Source organism: Mirounga angustirostris, unplaced genomic scaffold, assembly GCF_029215605.1.
Source record: "Mirounga angustirostris isolate CCGP_5_RB_7025 unplaced genomic scaffold, mMirAng1.0.hap1 SCAF_4, whole genome shotgun sequence".
In the NCBI taxonomy this organism is placed as follows: Eukaryota; Metazoa; Chordata; class Mammalia; order Carnivora; family Phocidae; genus Mirounga; species Mirounga angustirostris.
Window position 1 is genome coordinate 82140378 of NW_026991712.1, and position 22062 is coordinate 82162439.

The 22062-nt window shown below is 36.9% G+C and overlaps 1 protein-coding gene across 4 annotated transcripts in view; it reads left to right on the forward strand.

Annotated features, from left to right (window-relative positions):
• The window catches only part of PRKDC (protein kinase, DNA-activated, catalytic subunit), a 244993-nt gene that overhangs the window by 178486 nt on the left and 44445 nt on the right, over positions 1-22062 (forward strand). For all 4 annotated transcript variants that reach the window (XM_064588357.1, XM_064588358.1, XM_064588359.1 and 1 more), the window contains 6 exons: positions 4462-4667; positions 6665-6803; positions 7679-7867; positions 8760-8984; positions 10759-10867; positions 12464-12575. In XM_064588357.1, coding sequence (XP_064444427.1) covers positions 4462-4667; positions 6665-6803; positions 7679-7867; positions 8760-8984; positions 10759-10867; positions 12464-12575 — 980 coding nt within the window. The remainder of the gene's footprint in view (positions 1-4461; positions 4668-6664; positions 6804-7678; positions 7868-8759; positions 8985-10758; positions 10868-12463; positions 12576-22062) is intronic.

Consider the following 22062-nt stretch of genomic DNA (forward strand, 5'->3'; position numbering starts at 1 on the left):
TCTGAAATTTTAAGCTTTACTATATATTATGTCAGGGTATTGACCTATTTTTATTGATTTTGTGGGGGATTCTCTGTGCCTCCTGGACTTGAATGTCTGTTTCCTTCCCCAGAGTAGGGCAAGTCTGATCTATAATTCGTTCAAATAAACCTTCTTCCCCATCTCTCTCTTCATCTTCTGGGACCTCTATTACTAAAATTTCACTTTATGGTATTGCTGATTTTTTGAAGGGAGACTTCATGATCCAGTAGTAGTTTATCTCTCTTTTTCTCAGCTTCCTTATTTTCCATCATTTTATCTTCTGTATTACCGACTCTGTCTTCTGCCTCATTTATCCTAGCTGTTAGAGCCTTCATGTTTGAGTGCATCTCAGTAATAGCATTTTTAATTTTGGCCTGATTAGATTTTAGTTCTTTTATTTCTACAGTAAGGGATTCTCTAGTGTCTTCTATGCTTTTTTCAAGCCCAGCTAGTATCTTTATAATTGTTTTGATTTCTAGTTCCGACATCTTACTTATATCCATATTGATTAAATGCCTGGCAGAGAGTAGTACTGTCTGTTCTTTCTTTTGCAGTGAATTTCTCCTTCTAGTCATTGTATTTAGGAAAGTAGGGGGAAAGAGAAAAACAAAACAGCAAAAACAGCAATAATAACAACAGAAACCTCAGGAAGTTGTTTCTGCTGTATGCTGTGTACACTCTGCTGTTGTATTTTGGCTGCTCTTTCCTACTGGTCCTTCCTCTACAGAGTTCCTCCTTGCTTGCAGTGGGGAGTGTTTTGACCTTTAAGTACATGTGGTTTGATTTGTTTGTCGTTAAGCTTGTAAAGGAAAAAAGAAAGAGAAGGAAAAAAAAGACAAAACAAAGCCTGATCCAAAACAAGAGAAAGGGAAATGGAACAAAAGTGGATACAAACAGACAAACAATAAACTATAAGCCTGATTCTAGAAAATAAGAAGGAAGGAAAGAAGAGTTGGGAAAGAAGAAAAGAGAGAAAAAAAGTAGCCAGGTCCAAAAAATAAGAGAAGGAAACAGTCGAACCAACAACTGAAAAAAAAGATTATCAGCCTGATTCAAAAAAAGAGAAAAGGGAAAAAAATAATTAAAGGATGAAGAATAAAAAATAAGATATAGAAAAATACAAAGTGAAAAAATAGCTTAGGGGTGGCTGGGTAGCTTAGTCATTAAGCATCTGCCTTCAGCTCAGGTCATGATCCCAGGGTCCTTGGATCAAGCCCCGCATTGGGCTCCCTGCTTGGCAGGAAGCCTGCTTCTCCCTCTCCAACTCCCCCTGCTTGTGTTCCCTCTCTGGCTATGTCTGTCTCTGTCAAAGCTGGAACCAGGTTATAGGCAATCTGCACTCAGCTCTGTCCCCTACTCCCCTCTGTCCCAGAAAAGACTTTGCAGAGGCTTGAATCTGTTGTGGCTGACCACAGAAACTACGGCCAGGTTAATTGCAGTGTGCTCCAGTCTCTGCTTTCTGCTCAGTTCAGCTACAGAAAAGCAGCTACGCAGAGTGCACACAGAGGTTTAAGCCTGTTGTGGCTCACAGCAAAAAGTTGTTTAGAGGTTTTCTGCCCTCTCTATGTACCTGTGACCCTGCTGTTTGAGCACTGCTCAATGGTTCCAACTGAACTTTGGTCCTTGGAGAGGCAAAATACCTCTTCCAAATGCCCTCTGGAATGGGTGTGATCTCTCCCTGTGCAACCCAGGGGATCTCCTCACTGTGGCTTATTGTGTGGTTCCTACCCACCGGGCTGTTTCCCACTTTCTCCCTCTTCCTGACGTAGCTCTGAGAAATGGGTTCTGTCCCCTTTGTGGCCTTGTGGCTTTCCTCTCCCCCAGTCCAGGGCTCTGAACCTTATATCTGCCCCATTCTATTGCTCCCAACTGTGCAGATTGTTTTCTTAATCCTCTGATAGTCCCAAAATACTTGAATGTTGATCTAGCTGTATTTGAAGGACATGGCAAGGTCAGGGTCCCCCTACTGCTCCACCATCTTAACTCCAACCCCCAAAGCCCATTTTAGTAATTTTGTAACTAGTAACCTCCCTGGAATAAATTAAAGTATATATTCTTTAATATTATTTGTCAGTAGCTTTGGTTTGCAAACTAATTGTATAATAATTCCCTGAGATGAAATACTAGGTTTTCCTGTTTTGTTCTTTCCTATGTAGCATGAAGCTATTAATATTTTAAAAAGCTAGCTTTTTCCATTGTTGTTTGAGAGAGTCATTAACTGTCATTAAGTAAATAAATGACTTCTCACTCTGGAGCTTGTTACTTGGCATTGCGTATGGAAAAAGCAGCATGAATGTAAGTCAGTGCCTGCAATTTGCAGCATTTGCTGTTATGACTTTCTATTTGTGGTTCATATGTGAAAGTATGATTTTTTTCCTCTCTCCATGGCATCTTAGTACATTTGGCATAGCGTTCACGTGAGTTCTTATTCTAACGAGCACTCTCTTTGAGATGCCACTGCCCAACCATGACATCCCAGAATGAGTTTCTTGTCTGCTGTATATCCTGTATTTGTCAGACTATCCTCACTATATCCCTCAGACTGGAAGAGAAATCCATTTAGCCATTTTTCCATGACACAGTCAGTGACTGGCAAACATATACTAATTTGGTGTCCTACATATATGCTGTCCATTGCTTGTTTGACCTTTATAAAAATTTGGATTTTCTTTACAAAGCACTTATTGAGGATATTGTATGTGTGCATTTCTATTTAAGAACTATGGAATATTTGAAATGAAGAAATGTATCTTGCCTTCACCTAATAGGTGTGAGGTAAGGGTCCAAACAAAGATCATTGTTATTCCAGTAGATCGTCAACTTTTGAAAATTAGACTTCATTACTTTATTCTGTTTTGGAATTTATGAAAAGTGAAACCAGCTGAAGATTTCTTGCTTAGCCAATCATTCTTTATAAAGTAAAATGATACTGTCGACGAGATTATACAGAATAGTCAGTCTTCTTGAAAATAGACTTACAGAACTCATTTAAATTATGAGGGTGCATTTACGTATAAAGGAATGATACACCAGTAATAGTTGTTTACTTATTTAAAACTTTCAGAAAAGACTTCTGTTGCAAATGGGAATAAATCTTAAGCTACATGCAGTCAGGGACAGCATTGTTTACTACAACATCTGGAACATAGAAGGCATTCAGTAAATATAGAATGAGTTGATTCCTTGAAAATTAAAAGTATATTTATTTTAAAGATTTTATTTATTTGAGAGAGTGAGAGTGATCGCGTGTGCACATGTGTGCCCGTGCACTAGCAGGGAGAGGGACAAAGGGGGAGGGAAAAGGAGAGAGAGAATCTCTCCAGCAGACTCTGCTGAGCAGGGAACCCAACGTGGGGCTCGATCTCGTGACCCTGAGATCATGATCTGAGCTGAAACCAAGAGTCAGATGCTCAACCAACTGAGCTACCCAACAGCCCCCCAAAATATATTTATTTTAAAATAGTCTTATGTAATTCAGGATTTCACTCTCTAAATTAGAATGATGATATCTCAAAATCTGACAGCTCAGCTAAGACCAAGACTTTGCTGTGTTATTAACTGAAACAGAATTTTATTTGGATTTTCTTTCCTCTACCACTAGTTCCTTCTAAGAGTGACATTTTTGTTTGCTAGCTTGCTTTGGAGAATCTGCATTTTTTCAAGTCCTCTAATGTAGAACTTAAGTTGCCTTGGTCAGACTTAGCACGTGGTCCTTGTATGGCACAGCTGCGAGGAAAGTGTCATGTTTGTGGCTTAGGCGGGACTGTCTTTACTGTCTTTCCAGATACCTGCCTATATGTGTATGCATAGACATACACACAAGAATTATGTGCATACATGCGGGTTTGTTTTAATGAAAATGCTGCCGTACTATTTATAATGTTCTGTATATTGATTTGTAGCTTATTTTTATTGGTGTATATAGGACTCTCAAATTGAGAGTTACAAAGTAAGGTCATATAAAAATTCCTGAAATCCTCTAATTCAATATTATTGTGAATAAGTTAGCCCCTAGGTGGAAGGAGATGGGAAAAACGATGCTAAATAGTGTAACAGAGATAAGTATACCTACTACTTGGTGATTGGATATAAAATCTGTGTTTCAGCTGCTTTTCTCACCTATTCAGTCTAAATATTCCTGGGAACTACAATTGTTGTTTGGATATATAAATTATATATACAAAATTTTTTATGTTTTGCTAGTGGTTTTCTTGCTTTAAATTAACCTCTGAATTGGAAGTGTAAAAATAAAAGGTCATTTCCTCCTTTGAGCAAGCTGAATGTTGAGGAAATTTTGTTAATAGAATTACACAGAGAAATTTTTGGTTATATCACTACTTACATCAAAATGTTCTAAAATGTTTAGTAAAATGACTTATTTACTTGTGAAGATACAAAGTACCACAGGCAAAATAGCTGCATGTGTTTGTGGTTTCACAGGAAATCAGTTGCCAACACACAGACTTGCTGAGCCTCGACCCAGCTTCTGTCAGTGCTGGCTGCCTGGCCAGTCTACAGCAGCCTGTAGGCGTCCGCCTTCTCGAGGAGGCCCTGCTCCACCTGGTGCCTCAAGAGCCACCTGCCAAGAGGTTTCGGGGGAGGACTGTCCTCTCTCCTGATGTCGTCAGATGGATGGAACTTGCTAAGTAAGCTCTGTGATCCAGACTGTTGGGAGAACAGTGAATTTGACTGAAGCAATACAGAAAAAACTTCACTCTGGTAGAAAATGAGCAAATAAAGTTGATAGTAACACTTCTGTGAAATTTTTTGAAAAATCTCTCTGGCGAAGTACCATTCCATAAGTCAAGAATAGCTGTCACACAAGGAATGTCTTGCTTCAGGAAAGAGAACATCAGTTAAACCTGTTCTCTCAGTATACAATCTTTTTGGACTCGGTGTTATTTACCAAGTTTAGTTTCCTGTAAAGTGTGGCCATAATTTACAGTTTTATATGTTTTTACTGATTTACTAAACTGAATAGAGGATAATCCATTATTTTTAGCAGGACTCAAACTTTTAGAAACAATTTAATCCAATTACTTTGTTTATTTGGGAAAAACAAGTTCCATTTTGTCATTATGCCGTTTTGCATTATGTCTGGTCTTTTTCCTTACTTGTGGTTTTATCATAAGAAAGCCAGTGCCTAACTCTGAGAACAATGTTAGGTTGAAATTAAATTTGAACTTCTATTTTATAGTGCTGATTTTTAGATCTTCAGGTTTTAGGAAAAAAGAGTAAAGGTAAGGGTGGGGAATCTTTACACTATTAGCTGTTTTAGAATCATTCATATCTTAATTGAGCACTATATGTGAGCAATACATTGTATCAGGTGCTGAGAAGAATTAGACATGTCTCCTAGACTAACAAAACTAGCCATCCAGTAGGAAATGTATGTGCTTACATGCATAACTAACCATAGGTGAAATGGAAAGTGGTGAGTTTCTTGAGAGGCAAGATAAATACCAGGGCAGTTCAGAAGGTGCATCTTGGCTAGTACTGATTCTACCTAGTAACCATTTTTATCCTGTTGTTTCAGATGTGTAAGTGAACGGTCAGTAACACTGTATATTTAATATTTTCTGGGAATGAGAAACTCATCTAATGTGTATTTACTGGGTAAATGAAGTACACAACTTTTAAGGGCCTAAACTTTAAACATTTGTTTCTAACTTTATTTAATACTTCCTCATACTTTTGGGCACCTGGGTGGCTCAGTCAGTTGAATATCCAACTCTTGGTTTCGGTTCAGGTCATGATCTTAGGGTCATGAGATCAAGCTCCGCTTTGGGCTCCACACTCAGTGGGGAGTCTGCTTGGGATTCTTTCTCTCCCTCTGCTCTCTTTCTCTCTCTCTAAAATAAATAAATCTTTAAAAGAAGTACTTCCTTATACTTTTGTGTATATAATATTTTGCATTCCTGGGGCGCCTGGATGGTGCAGTCGTTAGGCGTCTGCCTTCGGCTCAGGTCATGATCCCGGGGTCCTGGGATCGAGCCCCGCGTCAGGCACCCTGCTCAGCGGGAGGCCTGCTTCTCCCTCTCCCACTCCCCCTGCTTGTGTTCTCTCTCTCACTGTGTCTCTCGCTCTCAAATAAATAAAATCTTTAAAAATATATATATATATTTTGCATTCCTTTGAAACAGAGTACTAAGAACGTAATTTTTGCCTGTTCATGATGTCATGGTCATCATTTTGACCATATTATAGTGTGTATCATCCCAGGAACATGGGGCCAGTGCAAGGTGGATATGACACTGATCTCTTTTCTTGACTACATTCCAAATTTTAGGTATTGACAGGATTTCAGATAGGTCACCCACTGAAATGTGCAATGTTACTATAATGGATTAACACAATAATCTTATTGTAATGAGGCAATTTATCCATTGTAAATTTATGATATTTTCAGATTTCACTCTAAATGTACTTTAGAATAATCTCTGTCTCCTGTATGGCTAAAGTAGCAAAACCTAATAGTAACTTCACAATGCCTAAGATTTTATATTTTTATAAAACAAAAATAACATATCCTTTTTGGCTAACATAATGTGGCCTCTTGATTTAATATCATTTTGTTAGAATAAACACTTTAAAAATATTTGCATATTCATTGATTTGGATTTTTGTTTGTTTGTTTTTTTAGACTGTATAGGTCAATTGGAGAATATGATGTCCTCCGTGGTATTTTTAGCAGTGAGATAGGAACAAAGCAAGTCACTCAGAGTGCGATATTAGCAGAAGCAAGAAGTGATTATTCTGAAGCTGCTAAGCAGTATAATGAGGTAAAATTGATCTCTAGCAAATATGTCAGTTGCTTAAACACGTTAGTTTTCTGAATGGAAAAACTTTTAGCTTTAGAATTCAGAGCTTCATAATGTTTAAACTTTATTCCTTAGTTTTTACACAAAAATTAATATCCGGGAATAGTTTCATAATAACCAAATGTGAAATAATTATTGCTTTATCTCTTACTCTCTTTAAGAAAACATCACTGAATAAAAGAGAAAGCATTTCATACCAAATACTATAAAACTATAAGATGTTATTTCAGTATCTGCTGTTACTATATAATTCTATTTGGGTAGATTGTTTTCCTTCAGTAAATAAAAACTTTATGAAGAGGTAGATAAGAATTGGTTTTGGGAAGGTGACTATAAGGTCAATTTTGTACATTTTGTGTTTTGAGTTGCCAGTGGCTATCCAGGTATAGATGTCTAACAAGTAGTTAAAATTCAGAGTCTGTGATCTGTGAGATTCTTGAATGAGCAGTCCAGGTTGTAAAGTCATCTGCAATTTTCAGTAAATGTTCTATTTTCTAATTTTCAATCTAAGAACTTTTTAAATGGTAAATAACCCACAGTATTGATTTAAATCAAATTTTGGGTCATTCAGACAGAATCTTTAGTTAATTGGCTTCATTTGTAAGTTTCTCAGAGAAATAGTTTCCTCTTGGTTTTTATGTTCATTTGTTCCCATAAATTTGTTTTGGTTTATTTTCTTCCATTCAGTGTTACTCTATTTTCCTTTTTCTCTCCCCTTGTCATAAATCTGAAAATGATTATCCTTAGCATGAATGTTAACACTACCTATAATGCAGTGTTTTCATTTATATTCTTTCCAACTTTGTAAAATAAATTTATGAACTTTTCTTCATGAGGCTCTCAATAAACAAGAGTGGGTGGATGGTGAGCCTACAGAAGCTGAGAAGGATTTTTGGGAACTTGCATCCCTCGACTGTTATAACCAGCTTGCTGAGTGGAAATCATTGGCATACTGTTCTATAGTCAGCGTTGATAATGAAAACCCTCCAGATCTAAATAAAATGTGGAGTGAACCATTTTATCAGGTGGGTAGAATTATTTTTTTTTAAGATTTTTTTATTGATTTTAGAGAAAGAGCACGAGCAGAAGGGGCAGAGGGAGAAGGAGAGAGAATCTGAAGCAGACTCTGCACCCAGTGTGGAGCCCAACTCAGGGCTTGATCACATGACCCCGAGACCATGACCTGAGCTAAAACTAAGAGTCAGATGCTTAAGTGACTGCACCACTCGGCATCCCCAGTAGAATTACTTTTCAGGTCACTAAGATAAATATTTTAGATGGTAAGCTGTTTTCTAATTAATGAAGTTGTTTAAAACTTCTAAAAAACAAAGTAGTACTTGTGAAGTATTAGGATATTTGTATAGCCCAACTCTCCCCATGAACTCCATAATATTGTTTAAATCTCTTACCACTTTTGGCTGACCCTTTCCAAATAAATGGGATGCATTTAAAAATAAATATTAACATCCATGCTATGACTTCGTGGAAGAAAATTTCATGGTGTCTCTGCCTTGAGTCACAGGCTATGCATGGGATAGCCCTGACCCCTGGAGTGGGATGGTTCCCCTCCCATGGGATCACCCAGACTCTTGGAGGGAAGCGGCTCACCTGGTTCCCACAATACAGCTGTCTTGGCTGTGGTTGTAAATTCCTCACTTGTATGTAACACCCAATGATCTTTCAGCTAAAAGTGGTTCTCATCGTCTATAGAACATATTCCCATGTATTTTGTGGTTACAAAATGAATAATTTTAAGTGAACGTGTTTTAAAAATTGTAGTTTTAGGTTTGAAACATCAGACATCATCACAGTAGCTCTAAATCTTGACCTAAAAAATTATACCGAAAGATATTATAAAATAATTAGGCATATTCATATGGCTTTCTAAAGTTAAAAGTAGAGTCTTCTGTTCCTTAGGAGACCTATCTACCTTACATGATCCGCAGCAAGCTGAAGTTACTGCTTCAAGGGGAGGCTGACCAGTCCTTGCTGACATTTATTGATGAAGCTGTGAACAAAGAGCTTCAGAAGGCTCTTATAGAGCTGCATTATAGTCAAGAATTGAGTCTTCTTTACATCTTACAAGATGATGTTGACAGAGCCAAATATTATATTGAAAATTGCATTCAGATTTTCATACAGGTAATGCAGATGCACCAGTCTGAAATGTACCATTTCTATGATACTTTTAAAAGTCAGTAAACTCTTGAATAAAAAAAAAATCAGCAAGCAAAAATTTTCATTTACTATTTGATACCACCCATTTCCTTCTTTTCTGTTCTTCCGGTTTCTTCTAAAATCTCTTCACTCTGTCCTTTGTTTTAATGCATTTTTAATCCTTTTTTTTTTCTGTTTTAAAAAGTTCCATTTTTTTTGTTTTTCCTTAGGTTTTTATCTTTCTCACACTGTTAAAGAACACTTGGGAGTAGACTTTTCATCTAGATTGGCTGAATGAAAGTTTGATTGCTTTGTGAAGAACATGAACTAATTTTCCCTGTTCGTTTTTTACCATTGTGCCTTCTTTCTTTTTTGCTTTTATGAGAATCTTTGATGTTTTTAAAGTCAGTGTCTTTATAGAACCTGTTAACATTTATCATTGGCTTGTATTGATCAGAAAAGCATACCCACTCATTGTCTTTATTTTGTATTTATTGATTGTTTGTTTTATTTATTTTTTTATTATGTTAGTCACCATACATTTCATCATTAGTTTTTGATGTAGTGTTCCATGATTCATTGTTTGTGTATAACACCCAGTGCTCCGTGCAGTACATGCCCTCCTTAATACCCATCACCAGGCTAACCCAACCCCCTTCCTTCCCCTCTAAAACCCTGTTTGTTTCTCAGAGTCCATAGTCTCTCATGGTTCATCTCTCCCTCCGATTCCACCCCCTTCATTTTTCCCTTCCTTCTTCTAATGTCCTCCATGCTATTCCTTATGTTCCACAAATAAGTGAAACCATATGATAATTGACTTTCTCTGCTTGACTTATTTCACTTAGCATAATCTCCTCCAGTCCCATCCATGTTGATGTAAAAGTTGGGTATTCATCCTTTCTGATGGCTGAGTAATATTCCATTATATATATGGACCACATCTTCTTTATCCATTCATCTGTTGAAGGACATCTCGGCTCTTTCCACAGTTTGGCTATTGTGGACATTGCTGCTATGAACATTGGGGTGCATATGGCCCTTCTTTTCACTACATCTGTGTCTTTGGGGTAAATACCCAGGAGTACAATTGCTGGGTCATAGGGTAGCTCTATTTTTAATTTTTTGAGGCCCCCCCACACTGTTTTCCAAAGTGTCTGTACCAACCTGCATTCCCACCAACAGTGTAAGAGGGTTCCCCTTTCTCCACAACCTCTCCAACATTGTTGTTTCTTGCCTTGTCAATTTTTGTCATTCTAACTGGTGTAATTTTATTTTTTAAGTAGGCTCCATGGCCAGTTTGGAGCCATTGTGGGGCTTGAACTCACGACAGTGAAATCAAGATCTGAGCCAAGATCAAGAGTTGGTCACTCAACCAACTGAGCCAACCAGGCACCCAAAATTTTGAATTTGTTTAGTACATTCAAGGGGAAGTTTATCGAAGAAGTAATTGACTTCTGTTGTTGGCAGTTTTATATTATAGGACATAGTGATTTTTAAAAATTGGTGGTGAATAGAGGCAACAATGCCTAATTATATTGATTTTATTGACTTCTTTGAACCAAAATGTGATTAAAAACCTAAATTATTTTTAAAAACTTAAACCATTTGTTAATTATTTCTGTGAGTTAACTATTAACTACTCTGAGACACATTTTGTAATTGATGTAGGGTAGTCGTGATATTTTATGTTTTAGGGAACTGTATTAAAATTTAAAGTAGTAAATTGATTTATAAACAATGTTAAATATCTTTTTTCTAGAATTACTCAAGTATTGATGTCCTCTTACACAGAAGTAGACTCACCAAATTGCAGTCTGTACAAACTATAATAGAAATTCAGGAGTTCATCAGTTTTATAAGCAGACAAGGTAATTTTTTTTAACCTGCCATTTTTTCTTTTATAATTATGGAAAAATTTTGGTATGATTTTTTTTTTTACTTAGTGAAAGTACATGTTTCTTAACATATGGGTTAGAAAATACCTTGAGTTCATTCTACAAATATATATTTTGACATCATTGAAATAAATGTTTAAAATGGTCAAGCACTATTCTAGACACTGGGGATGCAAAGCCAAATAAAACATATTGCCTAGCTTGAAAAAGCTTTCAAAAGAGTGGGGTAATCCCCACACAGTGTGATCCTACTGAGGCAGGGAAGTCCCATGTCAAATACAGATAACAGAATATGCCCTGGACTGAAGGGTGCAGGAGGTTCCTGGAGGAAGTGCCTGAGTTGAGTGTGTAAAAGACTCGCAGAAGGTCTGTCTTATAGAAAGCCTGCAGTGTCCAGATGGGCTGGAAGTTCAATGACTGGGTGCCACATGCCCTGGCCTGAGGGGAGGTGAAGCTGCTGGTGGCAGTGTGCAGACCCTGAAGGTCTTTCTGCTGCCAGCAAGTAGATTTTATCCCGGCACCTATGGGAGGCCACCCAGAGTCAAAGGGAAAGAGTACATCTTTGCATCAGGTATATATCTTAGTTATAAATTGGAATTTCAGCTTGTTTGCTGAATAATTAAAAATAAAAATGAAAGACTCTCTCAGAGTACTAATAAAAACTGGTATTCCTATATATCTATAGCTAATCATACTCTGCTTTAAATTTGGAGAATTCTTTTTCAAGTACATATTGTTAATGACATAGTTAATGATCACTCATTAAGTGTTTTCTACTTTCCAGGACTTAAGTTAATCTCTTTTTTCTATATTACATAGTTTTTATGAAAGCCTTACAGGATTTAGATTTTTTTCATCTCATTTTATAGAAACATAGGTTAAATAACTTGCCTAACCTAGTGTGCAAAAGATTCTGATCTTGAACCCAGGACTGTCCGATTTAAGCTTGTGTTCTTAACCACTGCTTTCCCACCAATAGAAAGAGAGAAAACTAAAGCCTTAAACATTAGTAATGTGAGATTTAAATTTTTGAGAGTTATCATGAATCTCTTAAGGCCAGATTGCTTTGTTTATTAATTATTATGATGTAACCTTGTGCACATACCAGGGTCTGGGGCAGTATTCCATCATTCAACAGTGATGTCCCTCCAGCTTAAGAGGTGAATATTCACATAAATGGCATAAACCAAGACTATAAGTAGCCCTATGCTGATTCAGACCAGATTTTGCCGACAAGAAAATTGGCTGCAACCCTATGAAACTTTTCAAGTTTCAGTGCTTTTTTAGATTTTGGAATTGTGGATGAAGGACTGTGAACCTATGCTAAATTTAAAAATTGTATGTTTATTTCCCCAGTCTTACTCTGTGTCCTTAAGAAATTGAGTTTTGATTGTCAAAATGTATTAGATTTACTGCGGTATCTTTTTGTTCCTGTTGTGAAAGACAAAACAAAAGTTTTTAATTTGGTCAAGAAATTTGAATTAAGTTTCTATTTACTAATGGCAGCCCAACTTTGTAAATTGGTCTTGTCATTGAGCTGTGGATATAGTCATCTTCTAATATTTTTAGGTAGTTTATCATCTCAAGCTCCCCTTAAAAGACTTCTAAAAACCTGGACAAACAGATACCCAGATGCTAAAATGGACCCAATGAACATCTGGGATGACATCATCACAAATCGGTAAGATGTGAGCTTTTTCATCTGAATATGGATTTTTTTCTGAAATTGCCAGAAAGACTTTTCTCCAAAACTATGGTTTAGGAAAATGTGAGATTTGAGTCTAGTGTAGATAGCTCTCATCTTGCTGATTTCCCATGTAAGTTCTTAGTTCTCAGAAGACTCTCCATTTCAGCAGTGTGTCTTTTGTCCCAGCTTGTCCCCTGTGAGGAGATTGCAGCCCACTAACATTGAATTTGTCATGTGCTGGGAGGTTGGTTATGAACATCCTTCTGGCAGTGAGAGAAGGCAGGCGAGCAGTGGGGGCAGTGGTCCATCTGCTTCTGTCTCAGGGCTGAATGTTAGCTAGTGAAATGGCAGCAAAGAAAACACTGCTCAGTGATTTTTTTATTCTATTATAAATTGGATTTTTGACACTCCTGACTCTCTTACATAACTGTATGTATCACTTTACCAGGCTTGAGATCATTTCATATGCTCAGTTTTTCCTTGCCCTGTGACAACCCTGGATAATCCATGAGGCAGATATATTTCAGAGACAAGGCAGCAGAATCAGAGATGTTGTGAACTATTTTATGCAAATATACACAGTAACTAGGACTCAAGGACTGTGACGCTATGTTTGGTGTTCTTGCCATTATATCCTTTTTTTTAAGATTTATTTATTTATGTATGTATTTGAGAGAGAGAGAGAAAGCATAAGCGGGAGGGGCAGAGGGAGAGGAAGAGAGAATCTGAAGCAGACTCACACTGAGCTCGGAGCCCAATGTAGGGCTTGATCTCATGACCTTGAGATCACGACCTGAGTCGGACACCTAACCAACTGCACCACGCAGGCACCCCTTGCCTTTATATCCTATTTCCTCTGCTGCCATAGTGTTTTTTGTGGGTTTTTTTGGTTTGTTTTTGTTTTTTACTTTTTATAGTTTTTATTTTTTGTATTTTTTTTTTTACTATTTATTTTGAGATAACTTCTTATCTATAGAAAAGTTATAAGAAAAGTTAGAACTCCCTTCTGTATCTTTTACTCAGATTCACTGTTTTTAAACATTTTTAACATGTTGCCACATTAGCTTTTTTTTTCTCCCCACGCATACATATTCTGAACCATTTGAATTTAAGTTGCATATATATGTCTCTTTATCTCTTCATCAGTGTACATTTCCTAGGAACAAAAGGAACAAAATTTCCTAAGAAAAAGTATTCTCTCATATAACCTCAGTACAATAATAACTTCACTGTTTTCATTTTTAATCTACAGCCCCAATTTCCGTTTTGTCAATAGTCCCATTAATGTTCTTTGAAGCATTTTATCCCCTTCTAAGACAGAATCCCGTCCAGAATCTCATACTGCATTTAATCAATATGTCTTTCTGGCCTCTTAATCTGAAACATTTCCTCAGCCATCTTTCATGACATTGACACTTTAGAAGAATGTTCGTCAATTTGGGTTTGTCTGTGTAGTCTCACATTTGTATTCAGGTGATACATCCCTAGTTAAAATATTACTTAACTAAAGTATTATTCTCAGGGTATCACATCTGGAAGCACAGAGTGTCCACGTGCTTTTTACTGGAGATAGTAATTTTTATTGCCTGGTTAAAATATTGTCTGGTCTCTCACATGGAAAGATGTTTGACATCACTCATCATCAGGGAAATACAGATCAAAACTACAATAAGATATCACCTCATACCTGTCAGAATGGCTAAATCAACAATATAAGAAATAACAGGTGTTGGCAAGGATAGAGGGAAAGGGGAACTCTCTTGCACTGTTGGTGGAAATACAAATTGGTGCAGCCACTGTGGAAAACAGTAAGAAGGTTCCTCAAAAAGTTAAAAATAGAAGTACTATGCAGTCTAGCAATTGCACTACTAGGTATTTACCCAAAGGATACAAAAATAATAACTTAGAGGTATATGTGCACCCGAATATTTATAGCAGCATTATCTGCAATAGCCAAAGTATGAAACAGCCCAAGTGTCCATCCACTGACAAATAAAGAAGATGTAGTGTGTGTGTATACACACACACACACACACACACACAATGGAATATTACTCAGACATAAAAAGGAACAAAATCTTGCCATTTGCATTAACATGGATGGAGCTAGAGAGTATTATATTAAGCAAAATGAGTCATTCAAAGAAAGAGAAATACCATATTTATTTCACTCGTATGTGAAATTTAAGAAACAAAACAAACAAGCAAAGGGAAATAGGCAAGCCAAGAAACAAACTCAACTACAGAGAACAAATTGATGGTTACCAGAGGGGAGGCGGGTGGGGGGAAGGGTTAAATAGGTGATGGGGATTAAGGAGTGCACTTATGATGAGCACTGGATGATATATGTATGTAAGTGTTGAATCACTATATTATACATCTTTACTGTAAGATTGTTAACCAACTGGAATTAAAATTAAAACCTTAAATACATACATAAGAAAATAAAAAAGCACAACTCAGAAAAAATATTGTCTGGTCTCTCCAGTGTGTAATGCTTGGGATTTGTTGTTGTTTTAATGCCTAGTTTTTTTCTCACATTCAGCAATGTGAGAGATTGTTTGAAACATGCATATATCCTGCTTCTCATAAGACTTAATCCTTTATATTTTGCATCTGTGCATGACTGTTAGCCAAAGCCAATCTTGACAATGATAGTTGCAAGGTGATGATTTTCTAAATCCACCACTTGTTCCGTGTTTATCAGTCTACATCTTAGTGTAAGGAAGAGCCTTCTCTTCTCTATTTATTTATTCACTTACTTAAATTTTAGTTACCAATATAGAATCATGGATTCCAGTTTTATTTAATGGAATATAATCCATTAATGTTCTTATTTATATCATGTTCAAATTGTCTCAGATTTGGCCAGCAGGAGCCCCTTCAAACTGATATTACAGGCACATCTTGCAAAATTATTCCATGTTTTTTCTAGAAATGTTATAGTTTTAGTTCTTACATTTAGGTCTATGATCCAAAGATTATATTTGTAGATGGTGTTATGTTCATATAGCTTTTTCATATGGCTATCTAGTTGTCTAGTCCCATTGTTCAAAAGTCTTTTCATAATTGAATTGCCTCAACAGCTTTTTTGAAAATCAATGACCATATGTGTGTGGGTCTGTTTTTGAATACTCTATTCTATTACTTGTTTATATATACATTTTTTTTCATATATCAAACTCTCTTCATTACTGTTGCTTTATGTCTTGAATCACATAGGTGAGTACTCCAGCTTTCTTTTTCTTTATGAAAATTACTTTGTTTTAGGTTATTTATATTTATTTATACATTTTAGAAAACTGCTTGTCAATTTCTACCAAAAACAAAAGCACTGACATTTTGGGATTTTGTTGACTAGATCAAGTTTGGGAATTGCCATCTTAGCAATATAGAGTTCTCCAGTTCATGAATATATGTCTTTCTAATTAGGTTTATTTAGGTTTCTTTAAAAAAAATTTTTCTTTTCATTTTAAGCGTACTCTTAATTCCCTTTATCTATTTCACCCACGCCCCACCCATCTCCACTCTGGCAACCCCCAGTATGTTCTCTGTAGTTAAGAGTCTGTTTTTTGTTTGTCTGGTTTTTTTGTTTGTTCATTTGTTTCTTAAATTCTAGATATGAATGAAATCATATAGTATTTGTCTTTCTCTGACTTATTTCACTTAGCATTATACTCTCTAGGTACATCCATTTTATTACAAATGGCAAGATTTAATTCCTTTTTATGACTGAGTAATATTCCATTGTATACATACCACATCTTTAGTATCCATTCATCCGTCAGCAGACACTTAGGTTGCTTCCATATCTTGGCTATTGTAAATAATGCTGCATTAAACATAGGAGTGCAGATGTCTTTTCAAATTAGTGTTTTCGTTTTCTTCAGATACCCAGTAGTGAAGTTCCAGGATCACATGGACGCTCTGTTTTTAATTTTTTGAGAAACCCCCCCCATACTGTTTTCCACAGTGGCTGCACCAGTTTACATTCCTACCAACAGTGCATGAGGGTTTCTTTTTCTCCACATCCTCACCAATACTTGTTATTTCTTGTGTGTTTTATTTTGATCACTCTGACAGGTGTAGACAGGTGTAGACAATGAGGTCTACCTCTTAATGTAAGGAAGAGCCTTCTCTTCTCTATTTATTTATTTACTGATTGTGGTTTTGACTTGCATTTCCCTGATGATGAGCGACTTTGAGCATCTTTTCGTGTGTCTGTTGGCCATCTGTATGTCTTCTTTGGAAAAATGTCTATTCAGGTCATCTGACCATTTTTAAAATCAGATTATTTGCTTTTTTGGTGTTGAGTTGTGTAAGTTCTTATATATTTTGGATATTAACTCATCACATATGTCATTTGCAAACATATTCTTCCATTCATTAGGTTGCCTTTTTGTTTTGTCAGTGGTTTCCTTCACTGTACAAAAGTTTTTTTATTTTGGTATAGTCCCAATAGTTTATTTTTGTTTTTGTTGCCCTTGCCAGAGGAGACATCTGGAAAATTGTTTCTATGGCTGATGTCAAAGATATTACTGCCTGTGTTCTCTTCTAGGAGTTTTATGGTTTCAGGTCTCATAGTTAGGTCTTTAATCCATTTTCAGTTTATTTTTGTGTATGTTTTAAGAAAGTCGTCCAGTTTCACATTTTGCATGTAGCTGACCAGTTTTCCCAGCATCATGTCTTTTCCCCGTTGTATATTCTTGCTTCCTTTTTCATAGGTTAATCGACCATATGGTAAGGGTGGGTTTATTTCTAGACTTTCTGTTCTGTTCCATTGATCTGTGTGTCTGTTTTTGTGCCAGTACAATACTGCTTTGACTACTGTAGCTTTGTAGTATATCTTGAAATCTTGGATTCTGATACCTCCAGCTTTATTCTTCTTTCTCAAGATTGTTTTGGCTATTTGAGATCTTTCATGGTTCCATACACATTTTAGTATTATTTGTTCTAGTTCTGTGAAAAATGTTTTTGATATTTCGATAGGGATTGCATTAAATCTGTAGATTGCTTTGGGTAGTATGGACATTTTAATAAGACTGGTTCTTCTAATCCATGAGCATGGAATATCTTTCCATTAGTTTCTGTCCTGTTCATTTTTTTTTTTTTTTAAAGATTTTATTTATTTATTTGACAGAGACACAGTGAGAGAGGAAACAGAAGCGGGGGGTGGGGGGGAAGGGAGAAGCAGGCTTCCTGCCAAGCAGAGAGTCCAATGTAGGGCTCGGTCCCAGGACCCTGGGATCATGACCTGAGCCGAAGGCAGATGCTTAACTACTGAGCCACCCAGGCACCCCCATTTTTTTTAATCAGTGTTTTATAGTTTTCCAAGTACAGATCTTTCACCTCCTTGGTTAAGTTTATTCCTAGATATTTTATTCCTTACAGTGTATTTATTTGTAAATAGGATTGTTTTCTTAATTTCTCTTTCTACTACTTCATTATTAGTGTATAGAAATGCCGTAGGTTTCTGTATATTTTGTATCCTACAGCTTTACTGAATTCATTTAATACTGCTAATAGTTTTTTTGTTGGCATCTTTATCGTTTTCTGTATATAGTGTTATGTCACCTGCAAAAAGTAAAAGTTTTACCTCTTCCTTTAATTTCAGTGACTTTTTTTTTTTTGATAAGGATTCTTAGATGTCTTTTGTTAGATTTGTTCCTAGGTATTTTATGTTTTTCAGCAGTGTTCCAGTTATTTGCTGTTCATATTTTCTGAGTTTTATCTTTTTCTTTTTTTTTTTTAACATCACAAATATGATTTTTTATTTGTCACCATTAAATGTCTGACTTTTAAACAGATTCTTGGACTGGTAGGTCATATCCATCAGCTCGTTCAACTTTAGCACCAGTCTCATCCCCAGAAGCTTTTCCAGAACTACTACCTTCACCATGAAGCTCCATGAGCTTTCCCAATTCAAATTTGAGCTTCTTCAGCATTTTTACTTTTCTAACGAATGCATGGGTGTTGAATTTTATCAAATGCTTTTTTTCTGCATCTATTTAATTGATCATACGCTTTTTCTCCATGGTTTATGTTTGTTAGGTCTGTAGTCTATAGTTTTGTCTATAGTGTTGTGCACAAACACTGTTTCCTTATTGACTCTCTGAATGATCTGTCCATTTTGAAAGTGAGATATTAAAGTCTCCAACTATTACTGTATTATTCTCTAATTTTCCTTTTAGTATTTGCTTTATATATTTGCGTGCTCCAGTGTTAGGTGCCTAAATATTTACAATTGTTATATCTTCTTGATGGATTGACCACTTTATCATTATATAATGACCTTCTTTGCATCTTTTTACTCTGGTTAGCTTAAGGTCTGTTTTGTCAGATTTAGTATAGCTACCTCTGATTTTTTTTTTTTTTTTTTTTTTGGTTACCATTTGCTTGAAATATCTCTTTCTATGCCTTCACTCTCAATCAGTGTTGTCTTTAAAGCTAAAGTGAGTCCCTTGTGTGCAGCATATTGTTGGATTTTGTTTTTTTATTAATTCAGCCATTCTATGTCTTTTGATTGGAGAATTTAATCCATTTACATTTAAAGTAGTTATTGATAGGTAAGGGCTTACTTTTGCCATTTTGTTCTCTGACAGTTTTGTAGATCTATTGTTCCTTCTTATCTTGCTGTCTTTTGTGATTTGATGACTGTTTGTATGGATATACTTTGACTTCTTTATCATGATCTTTTGTAATTACTAAGGCCTTTCCTCTGTGTTTACCATGAGACTTACATAAAGTACCTTATAATATCCTATTATAAGCTGACAACTGTGATAGCATTTTTAAATTTTTACACTTTTACTTCCTCATGCTCCTCACGTATTAGGTTGTTGATGTTATAATTTATATATTTTTACATTGTGCATCTAATAACAGATTACTGTAGTTATGGTTTTTAATACATTTGTTTTTTTTTTAATTTAAACAGCATTATAAGTGAATTACCACCATTACCATATTAGAGAATCTTTCTTTGGCTCTATATTTACCATTACCTGTGAGTTTTGTATAACTTCACATGTTTTATGATATTAATTAGCAGTGGTTTATTTCTACTTGAAGAACTCCCTTTAGCATTTTTTTTTTTTAAAGATTTTATTTATTTATTTGAGAGAGCGAGAACGAGAGACAGAGAGCAGGAGAGGGAGGAGGGTCAGAGGGAGGAGAAGCAGACTCCCCGCTGAGCAGGGAGCCCGATGTGGGACTCAGTCCCGGGACTCCAGGATCATGACCTGAGCCAAAGGCAGACGCTTAACCATCTGAGCCACCCAGGCACCCCCTCCCTTTAGCATTTCTTATAAGCCAGGTCTAGTGGTGAATATACTCCCTTAACTTCTGATTGTTCAGGAAAGTCTTTATTTCTCCTTCATTTTTGAAGGACACGTTTGCCAGGTATAGTATTCTTGGTTGACAGGCTTTTTCTTTCAATATTTTGAATATATCATTCCATTGTCTTCTGGCCTGAAAAGTTTCTTTTGAGAACTCCACCTATAGTCTTATATGGAGGTTCCCTTGTATATGATGTGTCACTTTTGCTACTTTCAGAAAGTCTGTCTTTGACTTTTGATAATTTAATTATGTGTCTTGGTGTAGTCCTGTTCAGATTCAATCTATTTGGGGTCCCTTGGGCCTCATGGATCTGGAAATCCATTTCTCTGCTCAGGTTTGTGAGAAGTTTTCAGCCATTATTGTTTTAAATATACTTTATGTCCCTTTCTCTTCTCCTAGCATTCCCATAATGGGTTTATTATTTCATTTTGCTGCCCCATAAGTCCATAGACTTTCTTTACTCTTTATCTTTATCTTTTTGGGGGGGGGAGGGGGCTTCTCTGGTTGATTTCACTGATTCTTCTGCATGGTCAGGTCTGCTTTTGAAGCTTTCTAGTGAATTCATCAATTCAGTCTTAGTATCCTTTGGCTCTAGGATTACTGGTTTTTTGGTTTTTGTTTTGTTTTATTTTGTTGTTGTTGTTATAGAACTTCTCATTTTGTTCATGCATTGTTTTCCTAATTTCATTTAATTGTCTGTTTCTCTATTCTTGTAGTTCACTAAATTTCTATAAAAGTATTACTCTGAATTCTTTTTCTGACATTTCATAGATCTCCATATCTTTAGGGTCATTTATTATAGCTTTGTTATTTTCCTTTGGTGGTGTCATGTTTATCTGATATTTCATGATCCTGATTTCTTACATTGGTGTCTGCACAATTGAGTAAGTTGTCTCTTCCTCCAGACTTTACAGGTTTGCTTTGACAGAAACAGTCCTTCACCAGTCAGCTCAGCTTGGGGTTCTGGATGTGTCAGCTGGTAGCATCCTTGAGCAGGTGGGGATTATCTTAGGATATGTTTTAGGGTGAGGCCACTGCCCAGGTTCTGCAGTTGGGGTAGGGTGGTTGCCACTGGCTGCAAACAACTGAAAAGAACTGCTGACTTGTTTCCCTGCTGAAGTGCAGCTGTAGGATGGTCTCTGCAGTTTCCTTTCTTCTCTGGTCAGTGTTCTAGACAGTCAGGACTAGGTACTATACTCAGCAGTGGGCAGGGCTCTGAATTAGCTTCCCCTCACCCCAAGGTGGGACAGCAAATTGGCCCCAAGGCCAGCAGAGCTTTGTTTAGGGGCCCAAATCGGGCAGGGATGAACGCTGCATTTTCCTGCCAGAGGGGGCCACATTTTGCCCTGCAGAGAGGGAGAAGTACTGGCTATTCTCTTTGCTCAAGTACTACTGTAAGTGGAGCTATGGGATGGGCTACACAGCTTCCTGTGTACTCTGGTTAGATTCCATGGGCAGGCAAGCTGAAGGTTCTATTCAGTAGTGGGTTTAAACAAATGAGTTTCCCTGCCCATGCAGGGTCATTATACAAGCCCCAAGATGGGCAAGTTTCTTGTTTGGGAACCATATTAAGCAGACCTGTGTACCAAGTTCTGTGGCCTGGTGGACCACTGTCCTGGCTCTATAGATGGATAGGGCCACCCATCAGGTGCTCTGCTGAAGTGCTGCTATAATCACAGTTGCAGGATGGACTATGCAGATTCCTGGTCAGCTCTGGTTAGGTTGGAGGCTGTATTCAGCAGTGGTGGGGCTATAAAGTCACTTCCTTGTCTGGTTGGGACTTCAGAACAGGCCCTTAGGGCTTGCAAGGGTCTTTGTTTAGGAGACCAAATCAGGCAGAACTGTGCACCAAGCTCTAGTCAGATGGGGTCACCATATTGCCTCTGTAGACACAGGGCTGCTGATCTGGCTCTCCATTCAAGTGCCAATTTAATAGGAGTTGAAGGGTTAGCTTCACAGATTCCCAGGAACTGGGATTGGATAGGATTGGCAGGGTTGGAGGCTGTATTCATCAGTGGGTGGGGCTAATTACCTTCCCTGCATGGATGGGGGACATGGAACAGATACCAAAGCAGGCAAGGCTCTTATTTGGGAAGCAAATTAGGCAGAACTGTGCAGCAGTTGGGGCCACTGGCTTGGCTCT